The 26,071-nt window shown below is 53.3% G+C and overlaps 1 protein-coding gene across 1 annotated transcript; it reads left to right on the top strand.

The window, feature by feature from the left end:
• Positions 1-2,085: 2,085 nt before the first annotated feature.
• On the top strand, positions 2,086-13,909 carry NQO2 (N-ribosyldihydronicotinamide:quinone reductase 2). Its single transcript, XM_040984091.1, has 7 exons — positions 2,086-2,187; positions 4,343-4,418; positions 5,855-6,019; positions 9,815-9,945; positions 11,377-11,490; positions 11,876-11,977; positions 13,513-13,909. Exons 2-7 carry the CDS (start codon positions 4,412-4,414, stop codon positions 13,687-13,689), a joined length of 696 nt encoding a protein of 231 aa, XP_040840025.1. The 5' UTR covers positions 2,086-2,187; positions 4,343-4,411; the 3' UTR covers positions 13,690-13,909.
• Positions 13,910-26,071: the final 12,162 nt, after the last annotated feature.

Genomic DNA, 26,071 nt, shown 5'->3' with positions numbered 1-26,071 from the left:
AGGTATCCCATGCAGGTGCGGAGCCTCAAGGCCTTGGGTCATCCTCCACTGGCTTTCCTAGGCCTCAAAGCCCAGAGCTGGTGGGTCACAAGCTGGTACCCACGCTGGGTCCCACCCTGTGGACTTCTACAGAGCTTGACTTTAAAGAGGCCACAGACCAGCAAGTGTGTGTATATGTGAAACCAAATCAAGCAACCAACCCAGAGTTACCAGACACAAAGAAGAGATGAGGGCCCAACACAGTAGCCTACAGACACATCCATGCACACATACACATCCATGGACATACAGACACATCCATGCACATACAGACACATCCATGCACATACAGACACATCCATGGACACACAGACACATCCATGCACATACAGACACATCCATGGACACACAGACACATCCATGGACATAAAGACACATCCATGGACACACAGACACATCCATGCACATACAGACACATCCATGCACATACAGACACATCCATGGACATACAGACACATCCATGCACATACAGACACATCCATGCACACACAGACACATCCATGCACATACAGACACATCCATGGTCATACAGACACATCCATGGACATACAGACACATCCATGGACACACAGACACATCCATGCACATACAGACACATCCATGTGTATACAGACACATCCATGTGTATACAGACACATCCATGGACACACAGACACATCCATGCACATACAGACACATCCATGCACATACAGACACATCCATGTGTATACAGACACATCCATGCACATACAGACACATCCATGCACACACAGACACATCCATGCACATACAGACACATCCATGGACACACAGACACATCCATGCACATACAGACACATCCATGGACACACAGACACATCCATGCACATACAGACACATCCATGGACACACAGACACATCCATGCACATACAGACACATCCATGGTCATACAGACACATCCATGCACATACAGACACATCCATGCACACATACACATCCATGGACATACAGACACATCCATGCACATACAGACACATCCATGCACATACAGACACATCCATGGACACACAGACACATCCATGGACATACAGACACATCCATGGTCATACAGACACATCCATGCACATACAGACACATCCATGCACACACAGACACATCCATGCACATACAGACACATCCATGGTCATACAGACACATCCATGTGTATACAGACACATCCATGCACATACAGACACATCCATGGTCATACAGACACATCCATGGACACACAGACACATCCATGGTCATACAGACACATCCATGGACACACAGACACATCCATGGACACACAGACACATCCATGTATATCTGTGAACACACGCACAAATGCTTCTCCCAGAGGCCTGCCATGCCTCACTAGTCTCTTTCCCGGTTAATAGAGTCCATTTCTCCCTTACCAGGACCCTAGGGGACCCGGGGTGCGTGCTCAGTAAGCGCTGCCCCTGCTCCCCTTCCTCCCAAGGTCCGGGGCCAAGGGCCTCCAACTTTGGTTTCAAGACTTTCCAGCTGCTGGATGTGGCGGCTTTGGAATATTTAATGAATCTTACTTTGGTCCGATCACTCTTCCTGGGCAGAGCAGTTGCCCTCAGACACACAGCCACCCCGGTCTTCTCCAGCAGGCCTAGTGTCTCCACGGCCACCTTCCTCCCCAGCCACCGCGCATCTGTTATCCCCCTTTCCGGAGATGGCCGCGTGCAGGCAGGGCCCAACTCCTGGGCGATGCGAGCAGGCTTCAGGGTGCCTCTAGAGCTCCTCCTGCGGACCCCCCACTTTCGGCTGGAGTCGTGGAGGAGGAGGAAGTGACCCTCACTTTGTGCTGGAGTCCTGGAGGAGGAGGAAGTGAGACGCAGCCCGTCCGGCACTTCGCTCCTCCTGCAGCGTTCCGCAGCACAGAGACCCGACCCGGCTCCGGAGGCGGGGCTGCAGTCCTGGCGAGGGGCGGGGACTAACGGGGGCGGGACTGGTGGGAGGGGCTAGGCAGGAAGCCCCTCCCCGGACGGGATGTGGTCAGGCCTGGAGCGGCACTTAGGCCTCGGCTGCCCTGGGTCAGCCTGCACCCAAGCGGCCACGCACTGCTCGCGAGGCCGGAAACCAGCTAACTCTGTCGCTCCCGGGGCTCCTTCCCAGCAGGGACACGAGGCGGCCGGAGGGTGAGTACCCCAAGGGCTGCAGCCCTGGGGGTCGGAGGGAAGATTCTCACCGCTGGGAGCTGCCAGCTCACAGCTCGGCGAGCTGCCTGGGGCATCCAGTTCGTGCACACTCCTTTTAGGAAACGGAGTGGGTCTTCCTGCGACCACCCCTCTGAGTGCCTGACCTGAAGAATCTTCCTGAGGGCTGGCCTTGGGCACCTGTGCTGTGAGGACAGAGTCCCGGATCCCCGAGAGGCCTGAGCAGGCCGCGGGAGTGCAGCCGGTGACCTGCTTTCCTCCGGGACATTGGGATAGGCTTGGGCACGGGTGGGACTTAAAGGGAAAAAATCCACATCCTTGGGGCCTTGACGCTGGCCAGCCAGCAAGGGTGCAGCAGCCACTACAGGCACGTTGGAGTCAAGGTGAACAATTTTGTAGTTAAGGTCACAGTTTAACTTCTTGGAAATTGGTTTCACTTTCCATGGGGCTCAGTTCCCAAGGACCTGGTTCCTCTTTAAGAAAAGAGGCTATTCTATTTTTTTTAAACATTTATTTATTTTTATTGGAAAGTCAAATATGCAAAGAGAAGGAGAGACAGAGAGGAAGATTTTCTATTCGTTGATTCACTCCCCAAGTGGCTGCAACGGCTGGAGCTGAGCGTACCTGAAGCCAGGAGCCTCTTCCAGGTCTCCCACATGGATGCAGGGTCCCAAGGCTTTGGACCATCCTCAACTACTTTCCTAGGCCACAAGTATGGATGGGAAATGGGCCAGCTGGGATACAAACCGGCGCCCATATGGAATCCCGACACATGCAAGGCAAGGACTTTAGCCTCTAGGTCACCGTGCCAGGCCCTGAAGAGGGTCATTCTAACCCAGCTGACAGCGCTACCCGTGGTTCTGCAAGAAAGTGGAAATGACCCCAGTATCCAGGAGCAGGGCCCTGGGCACAAAGAGGCCTGTGGACAATGGAGCAGAGAAGTGCTGCGTGGCTGTTAGGGCGCCGGGCGGCATGTCCACAGGGGCAGGAACTGGCATGCGTCTGGTGGCGCCTGTGGGCGAGTCACAGGGTGAGCTGTTCCCCAGGGACCATTCTGAAAGGGTCACTGCCCTCCTCTAGAGGTGAAGTTCTCCCTGCCGCTGGCTTGGTCGGGCCTCACTCACCCTTCCAACCACAGCTTCCGGCGTTGTCCTCCTCTCCCCTCCCCCTCTCCCTCCCCTTCTGGTTCTGTTAACCCACAGGGTCTCACCGCTCAGGCACACCATCGTTTCTCAGTCTAAAACATGCACTGCTGCCAGGGTCAGAGTTACAGAGAGTTTGTAGCCAGCTCCTTGCTGTTCCTGGATGAAGCCAGTCTATGGCCAGCTGGGCCAGAAAGACAGGGCACCCTCCTGCCATTGAGAGCTGACACTGGCCAGAATGCCATCGTGTGCTGGCCACCTTGTAGGACCACCGACCCAATGCCCTGCCTCTGTTGGGCCATGTATTGACTTTGCAGGGCAAGGGACATGGAACAGGTCCCAGAGTTAGAAAAGCAGCTCTGGAATGTGGTCTAAGTCCCTTTGCTGACCCACAGAGCTTCTGAGAGCGGGTAGAGGGTAGACTAGAGACCTGTGGCTGGAGTCTAGTTCCCAAACCAAGCCCCTGTCCTCTCGGCAGACGAAAGGTCCCAAAACCACACCAGTACCATCTCCCAGGCCTCCAGTGGCAACATGGCAGCTGACTGCTACCTCTGCCCCTGCCCAGCTGCCTGTGTTACCTAACAGGCAGGCCTTCCTGCAAGGTGCTGAGTCTTCTTGGAAAAAGGGGAGGGGAGATCAGCATTGATATCCTGCATGATTTGTTCCTTGAGACTGAAATCTCCTTGAATTTTTCACTTATTTGTTTTTATTCATTTGAAAGACAGACACACACCCAACCACATAGGCAGAGACACAGAGAAATATGCCTGCCGACTCGCTCTCCCAAGTCCCATGATAGCCAGGGCTGGGCCAGCCTGAAGCCAGGAGCTCTGTCCAGCTTCCGCACAAGTACTTGAGCAGCTGCCTCCCGGGGTGTGCACCCACAGGAAGCTGTAATGGGAAGTGGAGCTGGGGCGGGAGGGCAGCCAGCCTGCGTTTGCATATCCTTCTCTAAGCCCAGAGACCCACAGCCTTGCCTCCTGTCTCCCCCACAGGTTAACCACGGGGACAGCCACTGCCTGGAGCACAGAATCAGCTGGAGAAAGAACACATCTCCCTACACCATGGCAGGTAACAATGCAGCTTTGAAATCAGAATGGGGTGCCATGTTGTTTAGTATAAAGAACCTGAGCAACACAGTCCCATGTAAACCCTGTGCTAACAGATCTCTGTGGCCACTTTGTCTTGTGTTTTCTTACTTGGTTTATTATATATTATCACCTGCACCCAGAATATAGAAGTTCCTCAGGAGGAGGGTGCCAGACCGCACCTGTCTCTAGTCCCCAAAATCATTGCTGGGACACAGCAGGTACACACAGTAGACTCCAAGTCAGGCCCTGGAGGAGCTGGATAGAAGCTGAGGTTCCTCATAAGTGCTTATCTATCATGTGCACAGGCAAAACATACACACACATTTTTTATTCTTGGATGCCATGGCGTAACATGTAAATCTTCATTTTAGGAAATTTACCCTCGCTTTATTGTTTACTTTTTCGTGTAGATGAAGGTTTTTCCAGCTTAGCACTACTGACTCTGTGGGCCTGCTGTCCCATCGCAGCGTGGTCCAGGGGCACCCCAGGCCTCTCCTTGCCTGTTCCAACCAAGAATGTCCAGACATGGAGAACTGTCCCCTGCAGGCAGTGCCTGGTCCTCCTTGAGAAACCTGGATGGGTTTCATTGGTGTTGTTTTCCTGTTATGTCTCTAGTAGGGTGGAGTCCATTAGCAGAAAACGTTACTCATTAATCTTGTGCATGGGTCAACCTTTACCCTCAGCCGAACAGACCAAACTGTTTTGACCCAGCATAGGGGGGTTTTCCATAGATAGAATAAGAGGTTTTTCATCCTTTGGTTTACTGCTCAGATGGCTGCCACAGTCAGGCCTGGGCCGGAACAATGCCAGGAGCCAGTAAAACTCTGTCTGGCCTTCCTGTGTAGGCAGCAGGGCCCATGAATTGGCTGTGTCCCACTGCCCTCCCAGCTGTGTTCACAAGGAGCTGGACTGGAAGTCGGGCAGCCTGGCTTCAAGCTGGTGTGGGATGCCAGCATTGCACACAGCACCGCCCGCGGGTTTGTTTGTTTGGTTTTGTGTAGAAGATACCAGTGTGTGCAGGTTGAGTGTCCCTGATCTGAAGTTCCACTACGTGAAGTGCACAGTGGCATTCAGAAATTTTCAGGTTTTAGAACATTTCAGATTTGGGACCTTTAGATTAGGGTGCCCAGCCTAAAAAGGTCAATGCCATATTCCACCATCCGAAAAAGAAAAGCACGCTGTGGCCCCAGGCATTTCCAACCGTGGATTCTCCATCTGTATTGGCGACGACGGGCTATGGTATAGCTGTCTGAGAACACGTGTGTGACTTTATAACTGCTACCCGTTGAGAAACTGTGGTGTCTTGGCTTCAAGCACGAGAGTACACCGAAGCACTTCCTTCTCATCCCCGTCCTCCTTGACTTTTGACCAAGAAAAATTGCTCTTCATGGAGAACCGTTTCTGCCCCTGACGCAGGGAAGAAGGTGCTGATCGTGTACGCCCACCAGGAGCCCAAGTCTTTCAACGGGTCCCTGAAGAGAGTGGCCGTGGAGGAGCTGAGCAAGCAGGGCTGCACGGTCACTGTGTCCGACCTCTACGCCATGGACTTCGAGCCCCGGGCCACGAGGAAAGACATCACCGGTGAGTCGGAGGCGCCGGGGCTCCGCTGGTGTGCCACTTGCTCCTTGGTGTGGTTTAATTACAGAAAGAGCTTTTGGAAAAGTGAAGCATGGCACGTCCGTGTAGGTGTCTCGGGCTGAGCAAGTCCACGGCGTCAGTCCCCCGCGCCCGTCGCTGGGCCCCTCGGTGGAAAGCCAGCCTGTGTCCTGCCCGGGACAGTCGGTGCCGTGGACACTCTTGTGAGAGCATTCTCCTTTCACCTGTGGTGTTTGCAAACGTCGTCGTGTAGGATGCTCATTGTCTGGTGCTTTCTCTTTCCTGTTGCACGGTATTCCACGGAGCGTGCAAGTCAGTGTCACTGTTTATGTTTCCTCTGCTGAAGAGCGTGTCTTCTGGTGTCTGATCATTTGCTGTGGCAAATCACGCTTTAATGAGCCGTGGCTGTGTGTGTTTGCCTGCGTGTGCAAGTATGTCCAGAGGTAGACTAGCTCTGCAGGAGGCTGTGCCTGCTTCATTCTCCTGAAGAGAGACGAGTCACCGTCCACACGTGCCCGTTGACCCTCGCAGCAGCCGTGCTTGTCGGGGTACCGTTTCCTCCCTGTCACTCATGACAGCCAGTGTGACAGGTGAGAAAGGTCTCCCGTTAAGAGTTCTAATCCGTCCTCTCATGAGGAGTAGAGTAGCTGCTTGCTGATTTTCATTGATATTCATTAATATTAATATTAAAATTTTTAAAAAATCTTCTTTCCCAAATGTGCCTAGTTCATTATCTGTACTACACGGTGGATCTTTTTTATTTTTAAGGATTTATTTTCATTGGAAAGTCAGATTTACAAAGAGAAGGAGAGATAGAAAGATCCCCGTGCCAGCTGGTTCTCTCCCCAGTTGGCCACAATGGCCAGAGCTGAGCCATCCTGAGCTGGGAACCTCTTCCTGCTGGTGCAGGGTCCCAGACTGTCCTCACTGCTTTCCCAGACCACAAGCAGGGAACTGGATGGGAAGTGGAGTAGCTGGGACACGAACAAGTGCCCATATAGGATCCTGGCACTTGCAAGGCAAGGACTTTAGCCACTAGGCTATAGCTCTAAGTCCTTTCTTACCAATTTTAAAGAACTCTCTATTAAAAAATAGTCTTCCATGTGGAATATGAACTAGAAAGTCTTGGAGATTGATTTATTTTCACCTGTTTGAAAGGTGGATGGAGAGACAGACTGAGAGGGAGGCCTACCACCCGCTGCTTCACTCTGCAAATGCCACGGCAGCCGAGCCGGGCCGGGTCTAAAGCAGAAACGGTGCTCAGTTCAGGTTTCCCACACGCCTGTCAGGGTCCAGCCATTCCAGCCATCACCTGTCTACGTTAGCAAGAAGCGGGTGGGGCCAGGCTTGCGGGGTTGAGATCCGGCCTGCAGCGTGGGGCGACACACCTGTCCTGCTAGTACTTTGTACCCCACGTGGGTTTTGCTTGATTTATTTGCTTCTCACCTGCTCAGGGTGGCTTTTTCTTTAATAGAAATCTTTTTTTCATTTAGCTTCTGGATAGTATATCAGACTTAATATAAACCAGAAATTATAAAAATCAGTTTCATAGTTTCCTGTTTGGCATGCTGTACTTTTCATGTCAATGTTTTATGTATTTCAAATTCACTCCAGTGCAGAATGTGAAATATGGTGTGGTTTGTTTTCCAAGTTACCCACCCATTTGTCTCATCACTGCTCACTGCCTGGGCCCTGATTTGAAACGCACCTTCATTCTGCTCTGTATCCTGCTCAGAATTCTCATGGTTCGGGCCAGCGTGTGAAGCAGACAATCAGACACTGTTGTCCCACATGAGCACCAGCTCCATTCCAGGAGCTCCACTCCCAGTCCAGCTCCCAGTCCAATTCCCAGTCCAGCTCCCAGTCCAGCTTCCCGTGAAAGCAACGAAAGACGGCCCAAGGGCTCAGGCCTCTGTCACCCATGTGCGTCCAGGCCTGGCCATCGTGGGACAAATCAGCAAATTCATCTCTTACTCGCTCTCTTCCGCTCTGCCTTTCAAACGGGTAAATAAATCTTGAAAATGCAATCATCCCTCCCCCACGTGATGGTATTCTCTTCCTGTCCTGTTCTCCCTGTCTGCTCATGACTCAGTACCACATGATTTTAATTCTTTTGGCAAATAATGCGATTCAGTATCTGGCAGAGCCAGGTCTCCTGCATTTCCCTTCTTTTCTATTTTTCTAATTACATGTACTTTGTTTTGCCTTGGAATCTTTTTTGAATTAGCTCTTCAGATTCACAAGGAAACCCCACGATTTGTTGTTTGTGGGGTTCCGTTACATGTGTAAGTGAATGCAGGAGGAATCGCCCTTGTGTGGCGTCAGCTCCCTCTCTCCAGGAACGTGGGGTCACTGCATCTTCTTCTGTCTGTCATTATTAACCCGGTGTTTTTGCCTCGTGAGGCGGGTGATTCATTATTCTGTGTGTGTATGAGAGAGAGAGCAGAGAGCGAGGACATGCATGCAGCCGTCACTGCTGGTTCTCATCTGTGAGGACCCCACTCACTGGAGCTTCCCAAGGATGCAGATCACCTGCAGTGATGCGTCCCCTGCCTCCACCTCGTAGTAACACCTTGAATCCCATTCTCTTAGTGATCGCATAAGCTGCATCTGCAGACACAAGATCCAAGACTCACGGCAACACAGCCTCCATCCTGATCTTCGTCTTTCCGTTTTTCAAATGAGTCAGTTGACTGTTTTCTCCTGATGATGAGCAGAGCGGGGACTAGGAATGGCGAGGGTGCTGGGATACAGGGCCACTGGCTTTTGAAGAAATAATGTAGCATGAGCTTAATGTGAAAGAAAATGTTTAAAAATGTAGAGAACCTGGGATAAAAGACCAAGCAACCTCCTTTGCACGTCCACTCCAGTCCTGCACCGCAGCCCAGGCCAAGTGAGCCTCAAGATCTGGTGTGAGTTGTTACAGTGCTAATCTAAGTATAAGTGGAGATTCACACCTGTGTGCAGGTACGAGGCCCTGGATACCTTCAGAGCCTGTATCCTCATACCTGCCCAGCTGTGCCTCAGGCTTTGGGCCAGCAGTCACATCTGTCCTAAACACAGTTGGTAGTTTTCTTGTTTGAGTCATTATCCCCGAGGCAATATGGCGAAACAGCTGGTGACCATGTATTTTCTTGGCACCAGGTATTGGCCGCGATCTAAAGGCCATTTAGTGCATGCCGGAGGGATGTGTTGGTTGTCAGCCCATCCTAGCCTATTTTCTGTAAGGACCTGGAGTCCCTGTGGATTTCCACATCTGCCGGAACTGTGGGATAAGGCCAGGCTTCAGGGGCTCAAGGAGGGTTTCAGACAGTAGTGCAGTGTGGCAGTCCGCAGCCCCTTGTCCCCAGTACTCCCCGACTGAGGCATTCCCTCTGTGAACGAGGATCACGTGAGTGGCAGGGAGCTGCTTGCAGGGGCCCCTCGGCCTTTTGCACTTTAGGAGTGTATGGAAGAACTACTGGCTTGGTTCTTGCCATGACTTGGCCTCTCACAGAGGCCTGGGGCTCACACCTGGGCCTCGAGCCATCCCACCTTGGCCACTTGGGTCTGGCTGGTCTCAAAGCAGCCATGGAGCCTCCTGTTAGGCCAAGTTCCTTCTTGGTGGAGATTGAGCAAGCTGACACGTGGAGAGCTCAGCCCCTGCTGGGTGGCACACGCTAGGTCACCTCTACAAAATCTCCTGGAACCCATCGGTGGGCTGGCGCCTGGCAGGTGGTCAGCTGGGATGGGCTTTGGAAGCCCGCCTGGACGGTGACAGCTGGCCTTGTCTCTCCGCAGGGGCCGTCTCTAACCCCGAGGTCTTCAGTTATGCAGTGGAAGTCTACGAGGCTTACAAGCAGAGGTCTCTGAGCAGTGACATCATTGAGGAGCAGAAGAAGGTCCAGGAGGCAGACCTGGTGATATTCCAGGTTGGTTCGCCCTCTGTTTAACCTGTCAGACCAGACTGGTCATAGGTCCCAACTCTCCCCAGCTTCCTATCCCTGGAGGCGGTACTAAGGGCCAGCAGCACATGTCCACTATGGCTGGATAGGGCAGTTACAACACACACACACACCCTTTCCATGTATAACCATGGAGATGGACTGGGCCCCCCACAGCATACTGCAGGAGGCACTAACTCAGTGGGGTCATTCCTGGCACTAAAACACAGATGCCTTGGCAGCAAGTATAAAACAGTGTTCAACTCTAGCACAATTTCCTTTTCCCATGGGTCTTAGGGGAGTCATTGGGTTGGCAAACGTCCAGTTCAGATCCAGGAAGAGCGAGAGCCATAAAGGCTATGATTCCCCTGTGTAAGTCCATTGCTTGTTGCTAGAACGGTGCCCCGGACACTGAGAGATGTTTCTAGAAAATGCATTTGTTTACTTCTTGAGGACTCTGGAGACCCGGAAGGCCAAGGCTAAGGTGGTAGCTGCTAACAAAACCCTTCCTTCCATGTCGTCCCTTGCTGGAAGGCAGAGGGTTAGAGGATGCCAGAGGGCCAGACCTGCTTCTCTGACAAGCCACCAGTCCTGGAGCTAACTGCTCCTGGGACAGGGGCGTGACCGGAGTACTCACAGCCCAGACACCTCGGAAGACTCCCAGGGCCTGGAGAGCTCACTGGGAGTTAAGTTTCTGACACATGGACTTGGTGGGGGGATGCACACCCAGGCCCTGGCACCCCTCCCCTGCAGCTGTGGCTGGGCTTCAGGCACAGGGACCCAGGGCTGCAGCTCCTCAGCTTCCCCCGTTCCCACCTTGCATCAGCTCTGCTCTCTCTCTGTACTGGGAGCTGGGTTCCCTCCTCCCAGGGTCTCCCACCCAGCCAGGAGTCTGGTAGGTGCAGGTGGTCTGTGTGTTCAATCCTGTTAGAGGGGAGAAGTGACATGGTGGTTGCAAGGGAGGGGAGCAGGGGGCCTATGACCACTTGCCAGTGTCCCCAGGGATGGTGCGGTCCCCACACGCTTAGTAAAGTCACCAGGGTGTGTAGCAGCAGGGTGATTCCCACTGCCCCCAGGCTGGCCTCTGAGCAGCCCTCAGCGATGCCACCCCTTCCTCACTGGGCAGCGCGATCATTCGTCCTGACCATGTGTACATGTGTGGATCGCTGTGCCCTAGAGCGTGTGTATTGGCTCAGGCACAGGGACCACAGATCCCTAAGCCCCTGTCCCCCTCTCCTCTCTCCCTTGTGGCTGCCCCAGGGCCCAGCCTCAGCACCTGGCGGTGAGTGACAGCCCCACGCTGTGTGCACACTGCACCCCTCAGAGCTGACCTGCCCCGTTGCCTGGGGAGACTGTTCTGCTGCTCCTGAGCGGCCAGACGTGAGCACTGACCGTGCTGTTCCCCGCTTCCTCCTGCAGTTCCCACTGTACTGGTTCAGTGTGCCAGCCATCCTGAAGGGCTGGATGGACAGGGTGCTGTGCCAGGGGTTTGCCTTCGACTTCCCAGAAATCTACGATTCTGGTCTTCTCAAGGTATGTGCTGCGGCACCATGGACGACGGCTCAGGTGGAGGTGGGCACCTGTCAAGTTCTAGTTTGCACTTTCGTTCTCAGCAAATAGTGATGTGGGCGCTTTCCATAGGTAAAAGCCCCCGCCTCTTCACCCCCAGAGCCTCTTCCTGCCACACGTCTGGGCAGGAATCAGCATTTCTGTTGTCTGGGTCCAGGGGTTGTGACTGTGAAGATGTAGTTGTTCCCCTGGGGGTGGGCTGCTGGGCCGGAAATGGTATCTTGGTCTTTGGCCCGGGATTCTGATCTCAGGTGTGCCTCCCAGCCAGTGCAGGGCTTTGGGCTGGGGCCACAGTGGTCCTGCTCTCTTCCTGAGATGTCTACATCTTCCTGTGCTTCCTCCCATGCAGGGTAAATTAGCCCTTCTCTCCCTGACCACGGGCAGCACAGCCGAGATGTACTCGAAAGCCGGGATCAGCGGTGATTTCCGGTACTTCTTGTGGCCCCTGCAGGTAAGCCAGCCCCAGGAATGGGGACTCTGAGCATCCCCAGCCTGCTAGGCCTGCTTTTCCAGGTGGTACCCCCGACGCCCACATGTGCACCCTGGGCCTGAGAAGTGGTCCACAAGTGGCTCTCTGCCCAGGCCAGGGTGGTGAGCTTGGTAACTCCCAGCAGCCTAGGTACTCTTGTGTGTGGCACTGTTTGGTGAAGGCCAGAGGCCAAGGACGGGATTGAGGAGAGCAAGACTCAGGCCAGGGATGGCAAGGGGACCCTGACACCTGTGTAGGGTCGTTTGTCAAGGCAGGAACAGAGCGCACAGACCCAGGTCTGTGAACTTGAGCCAAGCGTGCAGGCCTGCTCCCTGACCCCGGAGCCATCTGGGCTGCCTGCCCCTGGGACTCAGCAGTATGACTATTTCTTTAGGATTCTTTGTCAGCAAAATCAATCCTATTGTATCTTCAAAGTATCCCATTTATCTGTATGAATGCTGTGCTCTTGTCTTTATGTTCAGCCCTTGCCTTGGTTGTAAATGGGATTCTCCTTGCCAGTTATATCTTAAAATTGCATATGCATTTATAGAGGCTGTTGAGTTTAGAATAGTATTTGTTTATCACTTAATCTATTTCCTGATTTTCGTGGCTGATTCTAATTACTGTGGGGTTTTGTTTTATTTTTATTTTAAGATTTACAGATTTATTCTGGAACTGCCTGGTGGCTAATTCTCTGCCTGCTAGTGCTGGCATCCCACATGGGCACTGGATCTGTTCTCAGCTGTTCCATTTCTGATCCATCTCCCTGTTTATGGCCTGGAAAAGCGACCGGGGATGGCTCTCGGCTTCAGATCGGTTCAGTTCCAGCTGCTGTGACCATTTGGAAAGCGAACCAGCACGTGGAAGAGCGCTGGCATGCTCTCTCCTTCTCTCTGTAAATCTGCCTTTCAAATAAAAAATAAGTATTTTTTAAAATATCTATATGTACCTTGATTTTAAAGGCGGAGTTACAGTGAAAGAGGGAGAGACTGAGAGATCTATGCACTGGTTCACTCCCCAAGAGGCAGCAATGAGTGAAGCTGGGCTGATAGGAGGCCAGGAGCCAGGAGCTTCCTCAGGTCTCCCACAAGGGTGTAGGAGCCCAAGGACTTGGGCCATCCTCCGCTGCTTTCCCAGGCCACGAGGAGGAGCCGGATCAGAAGTGGAGACCAACACCCATGTGGGATGCCAGTGATGCCACAATGCATGCTCCCTCCAACATCTTATTCTAGAATAATCTGTAGTCTGAAGGTATGATAACTGGCCCAGTTGTCCAAAACGAATGTTTAATGCCCCAATCAGTAGCAAAGATTCCAGTGGCAGCTCAGCTCGAGGCCTGAATACAGAGCCCCACAGCTGAAGGCTCCAGGCAAGGCGGCTGTGTTCAGCTGCCTCGTCATGGTGAAGTTGTTTCGTCAGCGTGGAAGGGTTGTCTCCTGCCATTTCCCCTCCCTGATCACTGATCCAATGGTACAGAAAGCTCCTGATGGCTCCTGTTTCTCCCTTCGTGGCTTTAGCACGGCACGTTGCACTTCTGTGGATTTCAAGTCCTCAACCCTCAGATCAGCTTCGCTCCCGAGTTCGTGTCTGAAGCGGAAAGGAAAGCCATGGTGACGTCCTGGGCCCAGCGGCTGCAGAACATCTGGCAGGAGGAGCCCATCCAGTGCACGTCCCCCTGGTACTTCGGACAGTGACCCCTGCTGGCCAGCGTGCGCACCACCCCAGCCTGACCTACCAGCTCAAGCACCAACTGCTTGGACTGAACTGTGCCCTGACCAATCAGCTGTTCCTCTCTACAGCCTGTCTCCCGGTGATGCTAGTCTTCAGATGGATCTGCACGTGTGGAGCTGCACTTGTTTTCTTTGGTTTCATGACTCAGTTTGAGAGTTTCTGCCTCCCCGCCTCCCCCCCCCCCCCCCGCCCCAGGAAAGTGTCATTGATTCAGAACCATTTTTAAGCCAACACAGAATGATGTGTGTGCCTGGGGTATAGTGGGATGTGTGGATACATGTATACCCTGTGTCAGGGGTCAAGGCAGGAGAATTAGCTGTGGACCCCTCTTTGTGATGACAGTGTGGCTCTCAGCCACGTGGAACTAGCCAGTCAGTACCGTGAGCTGCCCCGGCTCCTTTGCTGGAGAACACCCTGCCAGGTGTTTCAGCGTTATAGTGGGTTTACATCTTATTTTTATTCCCACCTGTGGCATAACTGTGAGGTTCCCAGCGAAGGTGCACTTGCCGCCGCCGCGTGCCCACCGTGACGGCTCTCTGAGGGCGGAGTCGAGGTTGTCCTGCCGCCCTGTGCGTGATTGTGCAGCACTTCTCAGGCTCCCTGAGGCACCAGCACTTAGCAGCCAGTCATCCCCAGGCTCCTCCCTGCATTGTCACTGCTGCCCAGGGACCCTTCCTCCTCGCCTCGCCCAGCAGCCCTCCTTGTCCGCAGACAGCTGCTCTCAGAAGTCAGCCACACCTCCTTGCTCCAGCGCTCTGGTCAAAGACCTTGGCTCAGAGCCGCCACCTGCCACTGTCACCTGGCAGCTCCCTTCTCCCGTGTTGCTCATGGCCCGTTTATTCCTGGTTGGTGTCTGGCGCCACCTTCAGGCCGCTTCTCAGAAGGCCCCTTTCTGAGCCCTGGTCAGAGTTCTTTTCCCGTGAGGCACTCCAAGGGGGTGTTCAAAACCTTAGGACTGCCATGGGGACCACCTCTCTAAGCTCATTTTCTTGGAAAAAAAATGTATTTATTTAACTCTTTGAAAGATAGGGTTACACAGACAGAAAGAGCTCTTTCATCTGCTTGTTCATTCCCCAAGTAGTTGCGACAGCTGCAGCGGGTTTCCCACTTGGGTGACAGGGTTCCCAAACACTTGGACCATCCCTGGTCCAAGACCAGCAACAACAGGAAGCCAGGTTGGAAGCAGAGCACTGCGGCTCGCATCTGCATTTCAATAGGGGCTGCTCGCGTCAAACATGGCGGCTTCAACCCAGTGCCGCAACGCCATCCTGTCTACCCCACTCGGTGGGTCTGTGTGTCCTTTAGCCATGGCACCCTGAACATACATCCCCACAATGCCAGCCCATCCACCTGTCTCAGTGGTGAGTGGGTCCCTGTGCCCTTTAACCTCAGCGCCCTGGGCACATGTCCTGATGTACAGGGCTACCCCTGAGTGGTGGAGAGCAGATGCCCAATGCCTCCATTGGCCTCCGGTGCAGTGGACAAAGCATCTCACCTCTCAGGCTTAGAGTCTGAAGCCAGATCCTGCAGAGCGTCCATTGTACTCACAGGCGGGGTTTCAGCCACCAGACCCCCTTTCCAGCCAAGGTCTCAATGCAGCCACCAGCTGCTGTTCTGCTCTGGGTTGTAGAGGAGCCTCCTGTCGGGTCCAGCCTTGACTCTGACTGGAGTCCTTTCGGGTTCAGTTCGGGTCCCCTGGGCCATTCTGCAGGGCCTCATGGAGCCTTTTGGGGGTGGCAACTGTTTCAGGATATACTTGGGACGACCCTGCAATCCCAATGCTTTAGTGGGGACAGTGTCTACCTGTGTCTCATGGCCTTCTCTGACCCTGTGACCCCCTGACATGGGAACCTGACCACTGAAACACACTGTCTTGTATTGTCATCGTCCTCTTCAAGCAAGAGGACAAGGCCCGCAGGTGCGCCTACAGACACAGGCAGAGCCCGTCTGCTTCAGACCTCCCCGGCTGCCTTTGTCAACTTGGCCTTCAGTGCTTCCATCAGAGCACCTGACAGTGTGCGAGTTCATCCCTCCACGAAGCTGTCCAGAGCCAACCAGACAACGACACGTTTGCGTATTAGCAGTGAGCCCTAGGGCGGCTGCCAGGGAGGTGGCTCTCTCCTCTGGGGTTCTCCTGGAGACTACTATTGTGGGGTACCCCACCATCAGAATTCCTGCATTCAAACTTGTTCACCAAACTCCTCCTCCCCAGTGAGTCAGCACGGGCCGCGGTTCCCACTGTGGCCCAGGGCTCACTGGCCACTCTGGATACCTCCGCCAGGCAGTGCTGGAGGCCGGCACCAATGTCAGACATCCACTTTGCCTGGTAGCTTTAGTCCTCATGCCCTGGGCAGCTGTCCAAGCCTTTGGCCCCCAGCACCCACAGGCTGCCGGGGGGCGGGTGCTTCAGCCTCTCACACTCCCAGCTCTGTGCCTCCCCTGGGTCACTAACTAGCAGGAACACTTTTTCCTCCTAGGCCTGGACCAAAGCTGGAGTTGGAGCTTGGCTCACACCCTGCAGCCAAGCATCGTGCTCTGGTGCACCTGCCTCCTGTCGTGTCCAATGTGCCCATTATTCCCACCTCTGGTTCTCCGTGCTGTTCCAAGACTGCTGGATTCATTACCCCTCAGCTACTGGGGCAAAGTGTAATACTTTCCAAATGAAAGCAAGATTTTTTTCCCAAATGCCTAAGTGTGCTTTGAGCACATGTGTGAACATACCATATGCCTGCATGTACCATCCACACCTGTTGGCTTGAACACATGTGACACACGTGTACTTACATGCAGAGCGTGCACAGCTACATGCACAGGCTCACAGAGACACTCTGCTCTTGCACCTCTCACAGTTTATTCTTCAAGCATTTGTCTGGGGTCGATTGTAATGCCTCTTAAACGGATTGTGTCAGGACGACCCGGACAACAACGTGTTCATCTCTCCCATGAGCATCTCCTCTGCTCTGGCCATGGTCCTCCTGGGTGCAAAGAGCAACACTACAGCTCAGATAGCCCAGGTAAGCCACCCTGCAGCCCACGGTGGGGCTGGACCGCAGCGGCTGCTGCTCCTGCCACATGACAGAGCACAGGGTGAGTGTCCACACCAACTCCAAGAGGGGCTGTCCACCAGGGAGGGAGGTACCCGGGAGCAGGAAAGAAGGATCCTCCTCCACTGAGATGGTTTTGGTGAAGGATGGGGTGGAATAAGGAAAAGTGTTTCTCCAATTGTTGACCCTGAAAAGACTGTTGGATTTTTATGCTGCATCTTATTTTTATTTAGAAAGTGACACCAGAACTTTCTAGAAGCTAAGCTGCTAGCTTCTCTCTCCTTGTAGGGGCAAAGCCTTTGCAGTCATAGCTGCTCACCATTGGGAGGTGAACACCTGCTTCCCAGCCTGTGTCCTCGCTCAGTACGGAGCTGGAGGGACAGAAACCCATGAAGGACCTTCCAGGGTTGGGCTCGAGGCCTCTGACAAAGACTAAGGCACTTGTTCCTTGTGTGCTCCAGATGTTCTGGGAGCATCTGGAGACGGCTCCAGGGCCAGTCCTAGCACCCAGGGCTCCCAGTGTGTGTAGGGCCCAAGGAGACACTGCCAGCGCCATCCTGTCCACGCACTCTCCTCGGGGCAGTGTGGCTCCTGTGTTCAGCAGGATTTTCTCTCCCCCGGGTGGATGGCTCCCAGTAGGCTTGCTCATTCTAACCCTGCCCCCTCCTGTGTGTGAGAGAGGAGGTTGAAGACTTTCTGTGGCCCAATGCTGCTTTTTCTCTGTGTGTGAGAAACACTCCTCTCCTGAGGATTTCTATGCTTAGTCTCGGGAACCGCATCCCTCGCCCTACACCCTTTTTGCTTTTGAAGATGCCCCTGATGGCTGCATTTCTGCCCAGTTTTGGTGCTCTCACCTCTGTCTTCATGGGTGTGCGTTAGAGCGAGCTTTGCTCCTGGAGGGGGGCAGCCCTTTGCTGGACCTCTCTGCCCTTGTCTTCTTTGCTGTTCCCGTCCCTTCCCCTAAATCTGGACAAAACAAAACAGAAGCCAAGGAACTCTGTGCAGGTGGCAGGGCCAGTTCTTTCTCTGCCTCGGTTTCCACTGTCTCTGCCTGGGCTGGCCACTCCTCTCCTATGCCCAGCAGTGTCACTTCTCCAGGATGTGCTAAGTGGTCATTTACAACAGAAACAGCCTCCTCTCAGGGTAGTAGTTTTTAGGAGATATGTTTTATTTTTATTTGAAAGTTACAGAGGGAAAGAGACACAGAGAGAGAGAGAGATCTTGCATCCACTGGTTCACCATCCAAATGATCGCAGTAGCTAGAGCTGAGCAGATGCAAAGCTAGGAGTCCTTGCTTTGGTGCAAGGATCCTGTGGTCTTGGAGCATCCTCTGCTGTTTCCCAGCTGAATCAGAAGTGGAGCCGCTGGGACATGAACCAGTGCCCCTAAGGCATGCTGTTGCCATGGGCAGAGGCTTGCCTACTGAGCCATGTCGCTGGCCTTAAGGAATGATCCTTTGGAACACAGCAGACCCAGAGCACTGAGGTCACCTGGAAGGGTTTCTCTCCGCAGGCACTTTCTTTGAGCACAGGGGAAGACGCACACCAGGGCTTCCAGTCACTTCTCACCCATGTCAACAGGCCGGATGCGCAGTACCTGCTTAAAACTGCCAACAGGCTCTTCGGAGAAAAGACCTGTGAATTCCTCTCTGTAAGTTGAATCAGAACCCTCAGTCGTATTCAAAACACCTGGTGACCTAGAGACTGGGATAAAGTCCTTAGAGAACCTGGGAAACTGACAGTGACATTTTAAAATAAAGACTAGGATTGTACAGCTGCACCTTGCCTTGTTTACAATCGGCCCTTTCTGAAGCTCCTGTATTGATCCCTGCTCATTCCAGGCGCAGGCCGTGTCTAGTTACAAACTGGGATGTTTTCACAGCTGGTGGACTGAGATTGGGTCACCATGGAAAGATGCGTTTTCCCGTTTTAACTCAAGGGTGAATGTAAGCTCCGAATTCGGGGGAGCTTGCTGGCACCTCCTGTAGCCAGGCAGCCTCACTGAAGGCTTTCCTCTCTGCAGTCGTTCAAGGACGCCTGTGTTCAGTTCTACCACGCGGAGCTGGAGCAGCTTTCCTTTGCCCAGGCTGCAGAGAAGTCCAGGAAACACATCAACGCATGGGTCTCCAAGAAGACAGAAGGTCAGAGGACGCGTTCCTGTGCTCTGCTCCCCTCCCTGCCTCCACCCTCTCCTCCTGTGCTCGCCAACCCACCCACCCATCTCCTCCCTCTCCTCCTGTGCCCGCCAACCCACCCACCCATCTCCTCCCTCTCCTCCTGTGCCCATCATCCCATCCCCACAAATCTCCTCCCTCTCCTCCTGTGCCCGCCAACCCACCCACCCATCTCCTCCCTCTCCTCCTGTGCCCGCCAACCCACCCACCCATCTCCTCCCTCTCCTCCTGTGCCCATTATCCCACCCCACCCATCTCCTCCCTCTCCTCCTGTGCCCACCAACTCACCCACCCATCTCCTCTCCTCCTGTGCCCACCAACCCACCCACCCATCTCCTCCCTCTCCTCCCTCTCCTCCTGTGCCCACCAACCCACCCACCCATCTCCACCCTCTCCTCCTGTGCCCATCATCCCACCCACCCATCTCCTCCCTCTCCTCCTGTGCCCATCATCCCACCCCACCCATCTCCACCCTCTCCTCCCTCTCCTCCTGTGCCCACCAACCCACCCACCCATCTCCACCCTCTCCTCCCTCTCCTCCTGTGCCCACCAACCCACCCCACCCATCTCCTCCCTCTCCTCCTGTGCCCACCAACCCACCCCACCCATCTCCATCCTCTCCTCCCTCTCCTCCTGTGCCCACCAATCCACCCCACCCATCTCCTCCCTCTCCTCCTGTGCCCATCATCCCACCCCCACCCATCTCCTCCCTCTCCTCCTGTGCCCGCCAACCCACCCCACCCATCTCCTCTGATTTCAGTGCTGTTTCCCATTGACACAGAGATCATGACTGACTCCACCTTGCCTTATGATTGGGACCTTAGTGGACCCATAAAGTTTCCCGGCACACACTCAGGTGTTCGACAATAGAACCTTGCTTTGCATTTCCAAGGACTAAAATGGCTACATAAACATCAAACCCTCCTTCGGGTGGGTTTCTAACTTAACAATGTGGAGTACAGCCGACCGTTCCTGGCCTGTGAGGTGCACCTGTCAGGTGATGCCACTGTGTCTATGGGGGGAGACTGCTGGGCACCTGCCTGCTCGGCCATGCCCTTTGACCGCCTCTTCTAGATTCCCTGGGGTCTCCACCACCGGGATCTTCACACAGGGCAGTCACTTCTGCTTCTGTTTACCTTCCCTTTACACCCCGTGACTAGACTTGGCAAGCCTAGACTTGACTGGTCCAGTAGACCCTTTGTCAGGCCTGATACACTCCAAAGATGGAAGGAGCTCCATCTGGACTTGAACCTTCTTCCTTGTGTCTCAAAGAGCAGCCTGTCCTAACATGCCCCAGGGCTCCTGGTGGCTTGAAGTCTGAGCCATTCACATGCCTCTGTACTAAAGGAGCGTGGGCGGTCTCCTTTCTGCTTGAACTGCCTGGCCCACTTAAGCCCCCTGGAGGCAGTGAATTAGCAAGGATGTTGTTTGTTATGGAAAAGGTCCCACTTGAGCCTGGGGAGGAAGGGACTCTAAGTTGTTTCACTGTTTCCTTTAGGAGTGCCTGGGGCATTGTTTAGAGTTCCAGGGATTGTCTCCATCCGCCTTGCAGCCATTCATCCTAGCTGCTCTGGCGCTTCCACAAGCAGGTGTAGAATTTAGAACTGAATGTGACAGCGGAGCGTGCGCACTCCATCTAACCTCAGAGGATAACTCTGGTCCCCAGCTTCCATTTCTTCATAGATTTTCTCCTAAATCCATTATCTTGCACAATGCTCTTTCTCTTTTTCATCCAAATAATAGCTTTAAAAAGACAACGAAGCAGTTTTAAAATTTGACATTAAGAGATGAGATGAGCTCCCGTAAGGCCTTGGCCGAATAAACTTCTAATCTGAGTTGTGGGCTCTGACGTGCTACAGTTCTGGCTAACGTGTGCTTTGATGCTTACTGACTCTGTGGCGTCAGGCAATTCACCTCCCCTCCCAATGTCTCGGCGGCTTCATTTGCCAGATAGAATAACAGGGACTGGCATGGTAGCATAACAGGCTAATCCTCTGCCTGCAACGCCTCCGTGCCTTTGGGCGCTGGTTTGCAGCTTGCCTGATCCACTTCCTATCTAGCTCCTTGCTTAAGGCCTGTGAAAGAAGCAGAGCACGGCCCAAGTGCTTTTGTCCCTGCACCCACCTTGGAGACCCAGAAGAAGCCTCTAGCTCCTAGCTTTGGATCAGCTTAGCTCCAACCATTGCAACTATGTGAGGAGTAAATTAGTAGATGGAAGATGTGTGTGTGCGTGTCCCGCCTTCTCTCTCTGTAAAATGTTCATTTCAAATAAAAGGTAAATAAATGTTAAAGAGAGAGAGAGAGAGAGAGATGGAAATCACAGCGACCTCCTAGGGTTACACCTAGGTCTCCAAATTGTTAATATGCCAAAGTCACTTATGTAATACCCTGCCTGGCACGTAGCAGAACTAAAGCATTCCACCTTTCCACCAGAGCGACACTGCAGCTTTCTAGTCTGTGCGAGTGGTCTCGTGGGTGTTGGTCCTGTCCCCCTGTCCTGACCAGCCTTGCCTTCCTCCCATTACAGGGCCTGAAATGGCCCATGTCATCCCTTGGTGTGAGGACATTAATCACTACATCTAAGTGTTGACAACCCCCTTCCCAAAAAAGAATCGTGTGTGTATGTGTGTGTGTGTGTATACACTTTTCTTTAATTTGAAAGACGGAGTGACAGAGAAAATGAGAGATAGAGATATCCTTTCACCCACTGATTTATTCTGCAAAAGGCCACAGTAGCTGGAGCTGGGGCAGTCTGAAACCAGGGTCCTCTTCCGGGTTTCCTACATGGGTGCAGGGGCCAAAGAACCTGGGCCATCCTCTGCTGCTTTCCCAGGCACCTTAGCAGGGAGCTGGATCAGAGGTGAGGCAGGCAGGACTTGAACCAGCTCTCATATGGGATACCAACCCTATAAGCAGAGGCTCAATTTACTAAGCCATGATGCTGGCCCCATATATCTCGTCTTTGTCCGCAGAGCTTTCCACAAGCTTCCCAGGCAGGGTAGACACTTAGCCAGGCAGGTGGCCCCCAGGGTCTGTGGTGCTAAGAAGGGAGGCAGCAAGAGGAGGGCAGGCAGGCGAAGGGGCCAAGCATGGGAAGCATTATGTTTGGAGTGTGAGGGGCTGCAGAGGGGATGTGGCCAACACTTCCCCATACCCATCAAGCTCCAACCGCTGCTTCGAGTCATGAATGCATGAATAACTATGGTAGGCAGAATCCCTGCTCCCCAGCTGCTCTGGGCTAGGCAGCGGCCATGCTGCTGGGCTCTTGGAATTGCACTGCCTTTGGCGTTGTTTGGATGCCCAAGGAAAGCCTGGTCTTGCATTTTAGTGACTCTTAGAATAGGAAGCTCTGGAGAGGCTCGGCGCTGTCTGAGCTCGGTCAGCGCACCTGCGGCACGACAGCCGAGACTTGAGGTTTCACAGACTATCAGAGATTCCCGAGGATTTGTCATCGTTTGAAGGTTGCAAAGTTCAAGGCTCAGGGGCCAGCATCTACGGGATGGTTGGCTGGTGCACTGCTATGTGGCAGGGGGCAGAAAGGCAAAGAGAAAAGGGGGCACGGGGCGGGGCATGCAAGCAGTCAGGGGCTGAAGGCGTTTTTTTAGAAGGGCCTGGTCCTGTGAATAGAAACCCATCCTCGTGACAGTGTCATCTGTCCATTCTCGCAGGCGGCGCCCCCACAACCCACATAGCCCTCACTAGGCTTTCTCCTAACACTGCCACAGCGGGGAGCAGCTTCCCAACACGTGAACTTTGGGAGGATACATTCACATGCTCAGACCCCGGAGGGCAGGGTCACATGGGGCCATCGGACGTACCACGACTATCTCCTAACTTCTCACCTTATCACTTCTACATTGCTTTCGAACTAAACCCTAAATCGTCAGAGAATGCTCTAAGCTAACCCTCCAGCCAAAACACCTGCTATTGCTACCCAGTGCTTCCAGAACAAATTCAAATTTCTCATCACAGCAAATAAGAACCTTTCTGTGCTACAGCCCTGCTTCCCCTCTAGTCTGCTTCCTTCTGAAGTCTGCCTCTGCATTCCTTGAATGCCACCATCTCTGGCATTTTTTTTTTTCTTACTTGAAAAAGAGAGGAAAGAGAGAGAGAGATCTCCCATCTTCTGGTTTACTCCTCAAATGGCCATATTGGCCAGAGCTGAGCTGATCCAAAACCAGAAAGCTAGCACCTCTCCTGGATCTTCCACGTGGGTACAGGGGCCCAAGGACCTGAGCCTTCTTCCAGTGCTTTCCCAGGCCACAGCAGGGAGCCAGATCGGAAATGGAGCAGTCAGGACGTGAACTAGTGCCCACACTGGATGCCAGCACCACACTGCAGCTCAGCCTGGTATACCACTGCACCAACCCTGTGAATTCTTGAATCAACAGGAGACTTTGTCTCTACAATGACCTTATTCTTTCTAGCCTTCAAACTCGCGTCTGGCAAACACAGCTGCCAGCTGCTGGGGAAGTCTTCCTGACTGGCCCAAATGGAGCCAGTTTGTCCAGTCTCCTTGGTGCCACTTGCAGGATTCACTGAACACCCGTGTTGCTGAATTGTGCTGTGATTATTGGTGATAAAGGATTCTGGTTAATGGGTCTGACCTCATTGCTGCTGCTGGCTGGCACAGGGCAGGAACTGGGGCTGGAGCACTGCTGTGCACCAGCTCCCTCTGGTGGCAAACTCTGGGGTAAGCCTCTGGTTCAGGACTGCCTGCCTCCTCCACTGACCCTGGCGTGAATGCGGGGATGCTTTGGTTTGCTGCTGCCTCCCATGATTCTTCTCTCTGTAAATCTGCCTGACCAATCAAAAAAAAAAAAAAAAAAGACGCTGTGGCTTCCTTCTGGTGTAGCTGGCCTGGCCCTGGCTCCTGACTGCTGTCCGGCACCAAGGCGACCCTGAGGGCGGGGTAGTGTTGAAGGCTCCAGCGATTACGCCCACCACCTTCCTGAGAGACCTGCACTGAGTCCCTGCTTCCAGTTGGACCGTCGTGATCAATACCGAGGATGAAGACACCACTGCGAAGTCCTGTGTCTCTTTGTCACGCTGCCTCTTAAATAAATTAAATTTACATTGAAAAAAATATTGTTGTAGAAAATCTCTTTTGCTCTTGTTCCAGTTACCAACTGTACTTGGAATAGCTCACCCGCCTTCAACCCAGCACGGGCCGGGGCTGGGCGTCGGGAGGACACGCACATGAGCTAGGCCCCGTGGACGTGATGGTAACAGCCTGCGCCTTGGCACGTGTTTTTTCACATATGCACATATTTTATTTGTTATTATTGTTTTTTTCTAATTAGATCATACTTTTTTTTGAGTTAGGAAGATTGTATCTTGTCCTTCTAATAATTAATACTTGGGAAGAGCCCAGTGCAAGCTGGTTGAATGCTTACGCTAATATCCACGAAAACAATGTCAACTGTGGAGATGCGTCATCTTGTGAGGCAGCTTGATATGGTGGGGTTGGATCTGGCTGGCATCACACACTTGCGTTTGAATAACGTACTTCTAGTTTTTCAGTAAGTGAGTCTGCTCCTCGATGTCTGTTCTGGCTTCTTGATTTTATTTTTGTTTTTTTTAATTGTTATTAACATTGTATTATGTGATACAGTTTTATAGGCACTGGGGATTCCCCCCGCCCCTCCCACACCCCTCCCCCCATAGTGGATTCCTCCACCTTGCTGCATAAGCTCAGTTGGCACGTTTTTAAGCCATGAGTCTGTCTGTCAGAGCTGTGTGTCCTGCCGCCTGAACTTCCCCCTGAGCACAGCAGGCCCCGTGGACGTCCAGCGATGAGCTGATTCTGACGGCAAGCCATCTGGTGAAGTAGTCTCGCTACCACCTGGCTACTCACATGACACACAGGAGTGGCCAGGCTCCAGTCCCAGCCCCTCTTTCCATTCTAGAACTTCCTGCGAATGAGCAGCCTGGGTGGAAGCAGCTGGTGGTGGCCCCACAGCTGAGTCACTGTCGCCCCCTGTGAAAGTGTGGGCTCCAGGTTTCTGGTGCTGCCCAGTGGTTGCAGGTATGTGGGGAGTGAACCAGTGGATGGAAAAATCTATCTCTGCTATCCAAATGAATAAATATTTTCCAAAAGAGAATTGATTCTGAACATTTTTTTTAAAATCGGGCTAGGGAAATGATGATATATTTTACCCTGTTTTTCTCTCTCTAGCAGGAGGAGTGCGTTTGAGGGGCACCTGAAAGTGAGTTCCACTGAAGCCTTGTGCGCACGGACTGCTGGAGTCCTGTGGGATGGAGTCGGAGGTAAACACTCCTCACGGTGCTTTCTGCTGCAAGGGAGCGGTGCTAACTTCCGAGTCCAGGCTCTCGGGCCCTTGAACCGGATGCAGCTGTGTTAGGCTGCTTCCGGCATGGCGCGCACAGGTGGGAGAGTGGACCTGCTGCTAGGAAGGACAGGAGTCCGCTCACAAAGCAGGTGGTCCGCGGGTTCCAAGAACTGCTCTGCTAGAGGAAGTGAGGGCTTCGAGGCTTCCCTCCGCGTGGGAAATTCCCTTCCGCACCGACACTTCCCTTTGCTACAGTCAGAATCCAAGCAGCCGTGCGGTGCTTCAGTATGGGAAAAGCTTGGTATTCTGGGAATTTTGTCCTTATGTTCAGAAGGAGGTTGTTTTTAGTCAGCTGGCATTGACTCCTCCCTTTAGCGCCTTTTAACTTTCTTTTTAAGATGTGTTTACTTTTTAGTTGAAAGGCAGTTACAGAGAGAAGGACAGAGATCTCATTGGTCCACTGGTTCACTCCCCAAATGGCTTGAACGGCCAGAGCCGAGCTGATCTGAAACCAGAAGCTTCTTTCAGGTCTCCCACATCGGTGCAGGGGCCCAAGCACTTGAGCCATCCTCATCTGCATTCCCAGGCCATGAACAGGGAGCTGGATGGGAAGGGAAGCACCTGGGACTCGAACCAGCGCCCATGTGATGCCTGTGCTGCAGGTGGAAGCTAAGCCGGCCATGCCACAGCATGTGGTTACTCTGCAGAGGGTAGGGTCTAGACCCGTGACCTCCTACCCAGAGCCTCGGGGTCGAGTTCAGGACATGTCTGCGCTTTCGGGGCCTTTCCCTCGTGAGTCTAGCTCCTGACACTCCATAAGAAGAAAGAAAATGCA

The sequence above is a fragment of the Ochotona curzoniae genome, unplaced genomic scaffold (genome assembly GCF_017591425.1).
Source record: "Ochotona curzoniae isolate NIBS_2020 unplaced genomic scaffold, NIBS_Ocur_1.0 contig_4064, whole genome shotgun sequence".
Lineage (NCBI taxonomy): Eukaryota > Metazoa > Chordata > Mammalia > Lagomorpha > Ochotonidae > Ochotona > Ochotona curzoniae.
This window is presented reverse-complemented; position numbering and strand designations above follow the sequence as displayed.

Coding starts and splice junctions, on each gene's coding strand:
- NQO2 (XM_040984091.1), top strand. Junction 6,020..9,814: donor CACGAGGAAAGACATCACCG/GTGAGTCGGAGG, acceptor GTCTCTCCGCAG/GGGCCGTCTCTAACCCCGAG. Junction 9,946..11,376: donor CAGACCTGGTGATATTCCAG/GTTGGTTCGCCC, acceptor TTCCTCCTGCAG/TTCCCACTGTACTGGTTCAG.